Source organism: Pollachius pollachius, assembly GCF_949987615.1.
Source record: "Pollachius pollachius genome assembly, chromosome: 13".
NCBI classification, from domain to species: domain Eukaryota; kingdom Metazoa; phylum Chordata; class Actinopteri; order Gadiformes; family Gadidae; genus Pollachius; species Pollachius pollachius.
The window spans coordinates 6,555,237-6,567,524 of NC_136946.1; the positions used below are offsets into that span (position 1 = coordinate 6,555,237).

General features: G+C 52.5%; 1 protein-coding gene across 1 annotated transcript in view; it reads right to left on the reverse strand.

Annotated features, from left to right (window-relative positions):
* Window positions 1-12,288, reverse strand: part of jarid2b (jumonji and AT-rich interaction domain containing 2b) — a gene marked incomplete at its 5' end in the record, with an annotated part of 58,508 nt that overhangs the window by 30,794 nt on the left and 15,426 nt on the right. The window contains 4 exon segments of the mRNA XM_079749354.1: window positions 398-455; window positions 458-469; window positions 472-614; window positions 11,220-11,551. Of these exon segments, the coding sequence (XP_079605480.1) occupies window positions 398-455; window positions 458-469; window positions 472-614; window positions 11,220-11,551 (545 nt within the window).

Here is a 12,288-nt window from a genome sequence, read left to right on the forward strand (position 1 = left end):
TGTGTGTGTGTGTGTGTGTTGTGCGCAGCGGTGGGGCGGGGCCAGCTGTTGCAGTGCGTGCGTAAACACCTTGTTAAGGCTTCAGAAAAGACTTGTTAATTGGGGTGGAAGAGTACTGGGATGAGATGCACAGCCCCCCTCCTCCCTCCTACGAGAGAGCTACTGGGAGAATACAGAGCAGCATCCAGCAGCTGTCTCGTCTTCAGACGCCATAATTGTCCTTAGGATCCCTCAAATGTTCCAGTTGCCATGTTACGCTTGTGTGCGCGTGTGCACAGCGTTTGTGTGCGCACAGTGTTTGCGTCGTGTGTGTCAGGGAGTCGTTTGTGTTTCTCCGCAGAACAGGAAGTGGCAGGGTCGTGGACAGGAAGCGAGGCGGCGTGGGGCGGGTCCTTACCGTGTCCGTTGAGGGGCTGTCTGCCCGGGGTCTTGCCCTTGCGCGGGGTGGACTGGCAGAGGAGGAGGAGGAGAGGTGTAGGAGGCGTAGGGGCCGTTGCCGTGGTAATGGCTCCTCCTGACGGGCTCCTCCCGCGTCTCCCCGCAGTGGTCCTCCAGGTCCTCCTCGTCCTGAGAGCTGCCGAAGTAGGCCATGTGGCTGGGGAGGGCCGGGGAACCTGGGGGGGGGGGGGATGTACAGAGAACTCAGTCAGCACGTTCAGCACTCTGTGCTCCACGAGTTAAACATGGAGGGGTTTGTAATAGACAACTACAGACTGTATGTTCATTACTCTGTCCTCAAAGAGCTAAACATGGAGGGGTTTGTAATAGACAACTACAGACTGTATGTCGATTACTCTGTCCTCAAAGAGCTAAACATGGAGGGGTTTGTAATAGACAACTACAGACTGTATGTCGATTACTCTGTCCTCAAAGAGCTAAACATGGAGGGGTTTGTAAAAGACAACTACAGACTGTATGTTCATTACTCTGTCCCCCACAACATCAACATGGAGGGGTTGATTAATAGTCCACTATAGTCTGTATGCACAGCGCTGTCCTCCAAGAGCAAAGCAAGGGAGGAGTTTGTATGATAGACCAGGGTAGACTGTATATATAGGACTCTGTCCACAAAGAGCTAAACATGGAGGAATCGTATAACAGACCACTGACGTCAGCGTGTACAGCGTTCTGTCGTCCACGACCGTAACATAAAGGAGTTGAAAAGAGTTTAAACAATTTCCCTGTTGTTTTCCAACCAAAAAAAAAGCAATGCTCGATCTTAAACTTGGAACTGTATCAAAAGAGACAAAACGTACGCCAACCTTTTTTGATTAATAATTGAGAAGGCAACTTTTGCTGTGCAGAACCTGTTTCCTAGGCCAAGAAAAATATGGCTGGTTGCAAGAACATCACAATAACATTACGCATGCTGCAGTACACTCTGGAGTTCATTGTAAGCCATTCGATCTCAAACACTTGACACACTTTGTGAAAGATGGATCCTAGATGAACACGTGTTCGGTCACTAACCATGGTCTGTGATGGACAGCGAAACACTTTGCAATTATTCATGCACCTTTGCATGCATGAATACACACGCGCGCACACGCACACGCACGCAGGCACCCGCAAACGCACAAAACCACTCTCACGAGAGGTCGTTAAGTGTTATTAAAGCTCATAATGTTGTGCTGATAAATCAGCGTGCAAGCGGTTGGCCCCTGGCTGTGCCTGAACGAACAACACGGCGCTGTTTGGATTGAAACCCGAGCCCCTGGCGCGCACGTCCAGCTGTAAATCATGTGGGAAATGCACCGCTCCGCCACCTCTCGTGAGACCAAACACCACAGAAGAAGAACAACCGCACGGTTGAACCCAAGGTGTAAGACCGGCGGTCTCGGCCATAGGTCTGAAAACGCGCCGGACTGACTCGGAAACTCATTTTCCCCCTCACTCTCCCTCACACATTTTTTTATTCTCTCCAACCATCGCTCCTTCCTCCTTTATTCAGTATTTCGTACACAGAGCGCACCGGCCTCTCAAAATAAATGACCACGGTGGACATGCGACGCAACCTGCATTATTTACAAGCACGGCTCGCTCAGCGGCATGCTGTAGAGGAATCCTTGAGTCCTAGCGTAGCTTCGATGCTCTCTCTCTCTCTCTCTCTCTCTCTCTCTCTCTCTCTCTCTCTCTCTCTCTCTCTCTCTCTCTCTCTCTCTCTCTCTCTCTCTCTCTCTCTCTCTCTCTCATCTCTCTCTCTTCTCTCTCTCTCTCTCTCTCTCTCTCTCTCTCTCCTCTCTCTCTCATCTCTCTCTCTCTCTCTCGTGCATCGAGTCACAGTCTCTGTGCCTTGACCTCCCGTTGCCGGGCCCCTCGTCCAGGCGGGAGGTCAGACCTGTTTGACCTCCAGGTCAGCAGAAGAGGCTAAAGCTAGCCCAAGACGCCCCTCTGTATCGACTGGGCCGCACGGCGCTAGCACTTAGCCTTGCCCCGGTGTCCCACATGACCTTTTTCTTTCCACTTCCGAAACGGTAGCATCGGCGTGCGGGGAGGGACGGCGTGCGAGTGGCTCGGACGGGGGGGTTTTGCACCGGACGGCGGTGCGGCGGGGCGGTTCGCCGGGGTGGAGGCGGAGCCGCGGGGGCGTTCGTCGGCCGGCATCGTGAGGCTCCGTGGAGGGGACTAAGGAGACGTCCACCAAGGTTCGCTCACTGTTCACCTGAGACACGCCTGCGGTTTCCACTGCTCATGTTCAAACGCCACTCAAACGTTTGCTCGTCTCAGACCGCCGAACGTTACTCCTCTTCATCTCCTCTTTGTGTCTACTGGCCCGGCGTTCAACACTGCCCCGGCATTGTTATTTAATCAAAGCTTTTTTACGAGCGAGGAAACAGGCAGTTTATGATGTCCCAGGGTGCTTTATTACTAAATCGATGCCGTTGCAAATGCGACTCACGCAACGGTTCATTATATTTTCATTGGGACAATGTTTGTTATTAAAGGCAACACAGCCGGGGAGGGGGACGCCAGGACGATTTACCCGTTGTGACTGATGGCGTCAATACAATTATCACCGGCATTAGTCTGCCTGGAGCCACGGCGCACACACACACACACATACACACACACACACACATGCGCAAAGACACACACACATGCGCAAAGACACACACACCCACGCAAAGACACACACACGCAACACACACACACACACACACACACACACACACACACACACATGCGCAAAGACACACACACATGCGCAAAGACACACACATCCACGCAAAGACACACACATGCAACACACACACACACACACACACACATGCAACACACACACACACACACACACACACACACCACACACACACGGGGAGGGAGGTGGGCGAAATCGCAGACCTCTGATCTCACATGAACTCGATGCCGCAACACCCCTTCAAACGAGCTGGGGAGCATACTTTCACCGTGGAGGAGAAGGAAAAACGCAGGGAGCCAGATGACACGGATAGAGAACCAGGCTGAGACAGGGTATCTCCTCGTCTGTCAGCAGACCCGCGTGCTGCTGACTCACGGGGAGGGGAGGGGGGGGGGGGGTGAAGTGCAGGGGCCCTCACAGAAGCGTTGATAAGTTTCAACAAAGAGGATGGGAGAAGGCTGGGCGTGGGTAGCCCGGCCAGGATTACTGTACAACCGCCTGTCAATTAGATGGCAGATACTTGAGCTTTGTGACTCACAAGTGAGCGCACACACACACACACACACACACACACACACACACACACACACACACACACACACACACACACACACACACACACACACACACACACACCAGAATTGTGGAACACTTGCTTGGTCAGAGTTAAGTGTGAGTATGTGTGGGGTGTGTGTGTGTGTGTGTGTGCGTGTATGTGCTTGTGTTAGGGATACCTCAGTGACACAGTAGCCAAGCTTGGCTGCTCTAACGGAGATGTCATTACACAAGCGCGCACACGCACGCACACACACACACATGCACACACAAACACACACACACACACACACGTGGCTCAGAAGCACCACTCTGGGCCTCTCATTGTCAAGTGCTCCGCTGCCGCGATCCACCACCAGCAGCCCGGCGCAGAACTACATCTAAGACCCTCTCGGTGGGGGACGCGGGATTAGGGTTTCACTTTGCTACAGTGCGGCGGGACCTGCGTAAAAAACACCAAGGGTGTGTGTCGGGACACCGGGGAGGCCGGGATCCTTGGCTGAGATTAGCTCCGTGCTTCCAGCGGTCGGTCGCCTGCTGAGGCTCCAAGACCATATCTGGCTCGCTGGGCGCTGCGCTCCCAGCTGCACAGTCCTTGTTATGACAGCTCTGCGGAGGGAGAGTTGAGTGGAAGGGTGGCGGCGACGGCAGCGCCGCAAACATGACGGAGGCTTTAGCCAGCGGCTAGACTTGGCCGCTTCCCACGTCTGTATGGATGGATGTATGGACGCACAGGTCGCAGACACGGATGCATGATCTGACACACACACACACACACACGTCTGAGAGACACACACACAGCCCAAGCCACACACACACACACACACGGTCTGAGACACACACACACACACGGCCCAGGAAACACACACACACACACACACACACACACACATCTATCTCGGGTGACACGGTAAATGCTATTCCCTCTGAACAAACAAACCGTGAGGGAGCGATGCCACATTGGCCCACTCCGCTGCAATTCACCAGCTTCATTAGCCAAATGGAGCTCATTTACTGGCCAGTCCAGGGGTCATAGGGTCAATGGAAACCAGGCCCTGGGGGGTCACCTGGGGTCACAGAGGTGCAGGATAGGGGTGCAGGGAAAGTTTGGTGGTCCGTCTCGACCGTTTTGAAAATAAAACGGAGTTGCAAGTTGTGCAAGGGCCAGAGAAAATACCAGAGTAACTCTGACCAGGTGAAAGTGTGGAGCCAGGTGAGGCCAGACACAAAGGGAGGAAATATGGTGGAGGAAACTAGAGAAATTTAGAGAAAGAGAGAGAGACAGTGAGACAGACAGACACAGAGAGACACACAGACAGAGACAGAGAGAGAGAGACACATACACTCAGACAGAGAGAGAGACAGAGAGAGAGAGACACACAAACACAGACAGACAGAGAGAGAGACAGAGAGAGAGAGAGAGAGAGACAAAGAGACAAAGAGAGAAAGAGCGACAACTAAAGAGACAAAGAGAGAAAAAGAGAGACCAAGAAAGAGACAGAGAGGGACGCAGTCACTCAAGAGAGAACAGAAATTGCAGTGAAGCCTGCAATTCAGAGAGAACTACCAATACACACAAACACTGCCAGAGAGATTCTAACATGAGACCCAAAGCCTATTCTGTTGCCCAATCTCACACACACATGGGGGGGCCCCCCCGTCATCTCAGAACTCCAGCAGCGTTCAAACCCCCCCCCCAAGTGCCCCCTCCACCCCCCACCCAATTACGGCGGCCTTGTTCTGACCGCAGACCAATCAGAGCGAGGTCTGAAAGCGTCTATTAGGAATGTCATTTTTAACAGGACTCTGGGGGTAATTACAACCCCCGTCCCCTCTGCTGATCCCCTTAAGTGGAACAGAAACAATGAGGACAATTTACAGTCCCGCAGTCAATCAGCGGAGCGGCGCCACAGCGACAAGCGACCACGGGGACCCGAACCCGAGGAGAGACAAATGAAATCGGAATCAATTAAAGAGAGAGGGGGGGGGAAAACAAAATCCGCGTTTTTTTCCGACCGACACGAGATGTGCGGTGTGCGTGAATGAAAAGGGAAAAAACGAAGAAACGTCAGTTTGTCTGGCTGAGCTCTGAGCGGAGGCACCTTGGCGCTCGCTCTATTACGAGTGTCTCGCTCTCTGCATAACTTGACCTACTGACACTCGCCTGCATGGGCAAGCTGAGAGCCATCGTGGAGGAGATGTTCTCTACATAAACAGCGTCTCACCCGGGACAGGGCTTGCTCTGTTTAGTCGTCGTTTTGTCTGCTTGGATGCCTTGCATGTGTTTACTGTGAGTGCTAAGCCCTGATGAATTAAAACAACTCCATTACCCTTGCTAAGAGGGTCACTCTTTCATAATGTTTAAATAGCGTGATATGAGCTACATCTCGCAGTGAATTGTGCACTTGGGTCAGAGTGTCATCACACAGCGATCAAGTCATTGCCTGGGTTCAACCAGGCCCAAACACTCCTCCACCACCACCACCACCACTGCTGTGCTCAGTGCTGCCCCCTGCCTGTCCCCCTGGGCGTGACAGCCTGAGGGTCTCCCAGAGGCAGACTGGCTGGCTGCCGCCCAGATGGCTCAGGGGATATAAACAGTTCAGCCGTGGGCCCGGACCACACATAAACATCAATCTGAGAACCAGCGCCAAACACACACACACACACAAGCTGTCTGTGAGGCTCGCTATTTATGCACGTCTTGATAAGTGAGTGTGTGTTTCTGTGTGTGTGTGTGTTCGTCTATCGGAGCATGTGTATGTGTCTATCGGAGTGTGTGTGTGTGTGTGTGTGTGTGTGTGTGTGTCTATCGGAGTGTGTGTGCTTCTATCAGAGAGTGTGTCTATCAGTGTGTGTGTCTATCGTAGTGTGTTTGTGTGCGTGTCTATCAGTGTTTGTTGTGTGCGTTTCCAGGTAACTGATTAAATACTTGTGTGAGTAAGCGACTGCATGCTATCTGAAGATCTAAGCGTGCGTGCGTATTTGTGCTCTCTAAATACCTGAGTGTGCGTGTGTGTGCGTGCTCTCTGAATACCTTAGCGTGCATGTTTGCATGCCTGCCTGCTATCCAAATACCTGATCGTACGTCTACTTGTGTGTGTGTGCGTGCGTGCGTGTGCCAGTGCCCAGCTGGAGTGCGTCCTCACCCTCCCAGACGCTAGCCGGTGTGGGAGGTGTTGCCACACCGTCCAATGCATCCTGCTGTTCTCCCAGACAGACGGACGGACATGGCCCCACACCATCCATCCTCCTGTTCCCCGTCTCCCTGACAGACGGACACGCTGCTCTGCCTCCCGTGCCGTTACTCCCCCGTTGCATCACATTAATAAATCCATAACCCCCCCCCCCTCCCCCCACATCATCATAACAAATTAAAAATAATCCCCCCCCCCTTCCCCCCCAGTCTTCCCATTACGCTTCCCGGCAACAACGGCCTGGCAAGCAAAACGTCTCCCGACGACTCCCGGAAGAATTCACGTCATGTGACTGACGAGATGAATTACACACACGTGCACGTGTGCATAAGTGCGTTCGTTCCGATGACGTGAAACACACACACACTTGCATGTGTGCATTGGTGTGTACACACACACACACACACACACACACACATACCTTTAACTGAGTGTGTGTGTGCGGTACACCGTAAGCTACGGAGGCGGGCGGGACGAGGAGTGATTTCACAAGCCGGCCGCGTCGGGCCTCTTCCTCTGGCTCTCTAGAGGTTTCCGTGTTGCGCTTCGCCCTCCTTTGTGGCCCCTCGGGTGGTGAGAGATGCCTTTATGTGGCTGTCAGAGTGACTGACCAATGGTAGGGCAGTGCGGCGGGTGGGGGAGGGCTCGCCCGGTAAGATGAGCAAATATCATTTCAAGGTGTGAGAGGTGAGCGAGTGGGCGGGACGGAGGGAGCGCCGTGTGAGAGAGGCAGTGTGCAGGTGTAGACATATACGTGTGTGTGTGTGTGTGTGTGTGTGTGTGTGTGTGTGTGTGTTTCTTTTAGGTCTTCAGACTGAACTCACAACGTCCACAATAAAGGCAAGGGAGGAAGGAATGATGGGAGGGAGGAAAGGAGGGAGGAATGAAGGGAGGGAGGGAGGGAGGAACCAACACAGTGCTGAGGGGCATCTCAGACTCGTGAAGAGGATGGGGGGGGGGGGGGGGGGGGGGGGGGTCTGTCGCGTGTGGACAAAGGAGGTCTGAACAGGTTACGCATAAACTAGAATCAACAGGGAAACGCATACACAGAATGTACAGGTGGGGATGGAACACACACACACACACACACACATACACACACACCCACACACACCCACACACACGATACATTGCATGACAGGACATACATTCTCTCCCATACACACACATCCACCCACCAAACCATCCACCCTCGGGGTCTGAGCTGACTTTCTCCCCGCTCCCTCTCCCGGTGAGGGCGCTCTGGATGTGGGTCACATGCGAGGCCACGGGGATAAACACACTGCAAAGGCAGTCTGCACCGCAAAATGTCATCTGCACAGCGTGCATGCAGAGAGCAGCCGCACACACACACACACACACACACACACACACACACACACACACACACACACACACACACGCCAGCTAGGGCTATAAATACAGTGGTCAAGCAGGGAGTAGCTGGGGTGGAAACGGAGCCCCGTGGAAAACCCATTGGTGGTTAGCTCGGCAAATTAGCGCTATAATTGGCATTAGCTTTAGCATTAGCCGCCGCGTTACGAGCAGAGCCCCTCTCCGTGGCCGGAGCGGTCGACGACTAGATCACGTCGGTTACAGAAGCCGAAACGGCAAAGGAATTAGCTTCATTAGCGGTGATGTGCTACGCCACGCTGGGTGGAAGCTGCGAGCGTGAAATCAATACGATGGACCGCTCGCTAGCGCACGGCCTCAGTGAACGCTGGCGTTCCAGGCGGCTGGCGGCAGCCATCCAATCTCGTGCAGCCGAGGACACGCCGGACGTAAAGCACATATGATATACCGTTATATGTGACGGGGCGGCCTATATATTACCCATCAAGGAGACCACCACCACCAACACCATCCCCATCCCCTCCCCCCCTCGGCATAAGAGCCACAGAGCGGCAATTATGAGCTGGTGAGCGGCAGACCCCCGCTAGATTAGAATGACATTCAATCAGGGGAGACTTCCTGCCAGAAAACGGGGTATGGCCGTCGGCTGGGAAACTGATTGTAAATCTAAATTTGCCACCCCAGTGTCTTTAGCCTAGTTTAGAGAGGTTAATGATGATAAGGGGGGAATTCAACCAAGCTAAAGGGTTCTTTTCCCCCACGCGTTCAGAGAGAAGGGTCCATTTGCGGGCGAAAGCGGGAGAGTAGGTTTCCCGCCGTGTTAAGGAAGATCGAGGACGTTCTGAGGATCAGGACGCCAGAGCGGGAAGTCAAGGTTTTGGGCGCAAGGAAATGGGTGGATGTTTGAAAAGACAACGTAGTCTTCCCTCCCTCGATGTAGTATTCCAGGCCTTGCAAATGTCGTCTGGACGGTGGTAAAATGCACGGTAACTAAATCACCGGTCAGTATTTTGTAGTAAAACCCGGCTGGGACTCGCAAAGGTCTTCCCACCCGCGGTTTAGAACAGGCGCCACCTCCTGCTCAGAAAGCTCTCTGGCGTTTCTTCCAACAAAGACCACACTATATATCCCCCAGTTACTCTGGGGATATAAATGAAAAGGCAACCGTTTCCAGAGGACATATCTCTTTTTCATAGCGGCATAAAACACTTTATTAATCTCTTCAGTAGGATAAAAAGAGACTGTGTGTGTGTGTGAGTGAGTGTTTGTCTGAGGGCGTGTGCGTTTGTGTGTGTGTGTGTCTATGTGTGTACTCCAGTCCGCTGTGAGCCAAGAAAGGCATTGAAGTAAAGTATTGCATGAAAGCAGAGCAGAGTGTTTAAGATTATGTAGCTTTCATATTTTAAAGCGTTAAATCAGCTCATTGCAATAATGTAAACACAGAAAGGCACACCCAAGACCAAAGGGAAGTTGTAATTCTGGGAGTTGTGAATCGATTAAGAATCAAAGAAGATAAGGACCGGGACTCTTAAGTGAATCACTTCAATACTAGAATATTTCCCCCCCCACCCACCGTCTATTGTACCAAGCGAACAGGGTGCCTGTCCCTGAGATGTCCCCCCCTGAACATCCACTTTAAGACAAGACAAGAAACAAGGCTTGTCAAGAAAAACCTTTACAACCAAAGGACCAACACTCGTCTGTGCTTCATGGGTACGGTGTGTCTGTGTGCCGGAGACGAAGTTCCTATTAATTAGGAGTGCTGATGAATAACCCCGGTGACATCAAAGGCAAAAAATAAATATCCACGAACCACTATTCACGACCAGACTGTCACACTGCTCTCTTACAGACACAAAGACACCTTGTGTGTGTCTACTTCAGTGAGAGACTATCATCTTTTCTTTCAATATACTGTCTGTAAATACGATTCAATTATTTGGAAGAAAACGTTTCAGTATGAACGGGATTTACAAACTTTGAAGGTTGAAGAAGAACTCCATTTGTGAGTTTAGTACTACGAGATTGTTTTTAATCTCATAGTGTTTGAATTCAAGCCGAAATGGTGAGGGGTCACCAACAATTTTAACAACAGCTTCAGGTGATCTCAATGTCCCGGTGAACATATTCACATCGCTCTACTACACACCAGGTGACTAGCAGTAGTTTGCCCGTGTCCCTGAGAAGGTTTGCTCAAATGGATCATCAAACATCATCAGCTCATGTCAGCAATCTCCTGCCACTCCATATGCACATCAGGGGACCCCCAAGTGGGGTCTCCACCCCGAGGCAGCCCCTGGACCACACAGTAGTGAGCAGAAGTGAGCTAGCCTGGCTATTGCCAGACCAAGATCAATCTACGATTGATCTTGGTCTGGGGACGCTGCTGTAATTTTCTTCAGCACCAGAGGCGTGATCAACGGGCCTCGATCAAACGCCTCTGTACGCAATTGCCTGCTTGCCGTCGCTTCCCCGTCGTCATTGTGTTAAACCAGCCAATAGTGCGCCAGGGGGGAAAGCCAGCTTGGTGATTGGCTCCCGCAAAAGCGTATCGGAAGCAGAAAGAAATGTATTGCTCTTCTCCAGACCCTTATGCAGGGCGAATTCAAATCGCCGGCAGAACGGTGTAGTGAACAGTGAAGCGCCTCACCTCCCAGGCAGAGGACCACACCGTAGTGAGCAGTAGTGAACAGTAGTGAACGTTAGTGAAGACCCTCACCTCTCAGGCAGAGGACCACACCGTAGTGAGCAGTAGTGAGCAGTAGTGAACATTAGTGAACAGTGAAGCGCCGGACCACACCGTAGTGAGCAGTAGTGAACAGTAGTGAACATTAGTGAACAGTGAAGCGCCGGACCACACCGTAGTGAGCAGTAGTGAACAGTAGTGAACATTAGTGAACAGTGAAGCGCCGGACCACACCGTAGTGAGCAGTAGTGAACAGTAGTGAACGTTAGTGAACAGTGAAGCGCCTCACCTCTCAGGCAGAGGAACGTGAGGAAGTCCTCCGTCTTGGGCTTGCGCCGGGTCAGCTCCTGGATTGAGGCGGCCGCAGAGGCCGCGGAGGTGGAGGCGGAGGCCGGGGCCGCGGCGGGGGCAGAGGAGACGGCCGTGGAGGCCGAGGCCGAGGCGCAGGAGGAGAGGCAGAGCGAGGACAGGGAGGAGAGGGAGGACGAGGAGGACGAGGAGGGCGGGGCGAGCGGCAGGCTGGCCGGCGCCGAGCCCACCTCGGTGGCCACCTTGACGGGCGTGGTGCTGGGGGAGTTGGGCTGGGACTGGGCGAACTTCCTCTGGGCCTGGAGCCGAGGCCTGGGGACCAGGGGGGGGGGGAGAGGAGGGGAGGGGTGATGGGAGGGAAGGGGAGGAGGATAGGGGAGGGAGAAGAGGAGAGAGTGGAGGGAAGAGGAGAGAGGGGAGGGGAGAAGAGAGATAGGAGGGGAGAGTGAAGAGTAAGGGGGGGAGAGGAGAATGGAGAGTGAGAAGAGAGATTGGAGGAGAATAAGGGGAGGGGATACAAGAGAGGGTTAATTTACAGAGCATATTACAATAATAAAAGTAACCCATAATCATAGGACCCCCCCCTCCCCTCCCATCGAGCGTAGTAACAAAACACATAAAAAAAGATTTAACCATCTATATTTGCATGTTCTCCATTTAAAGAAACAAACATCTCCGAGAGCACATTAGCACACAGGTATAAAACAGACGTATCCGAGAATGCTATCAATACAACAATGTATAAGGATTGCTGAGGCAGGGAAGAGAAGAGAAGAGAGAGGGGTGAGTACGAAGTGGTAATGAGGCAGGCAGAGAGAGGACACAGGTGACAGTAGACCGGGGATAATAAACTAAGTACAAAGAAGCAGTGTCCTGCAGTTATCGGCTTCAACGAATTTGGCTACACTATCTCTCCATCTTGATGGGTTCCTATTGTCCCTCCTAGGTCTCCCATCTAAATCTCTGTTAGTCACTCGCATTCTTTGTCTCCTTGCCAATGTGTTTGTCTCCCCATCTCCCTATCTGTGTCTCTTCATCTCCATGTTTCT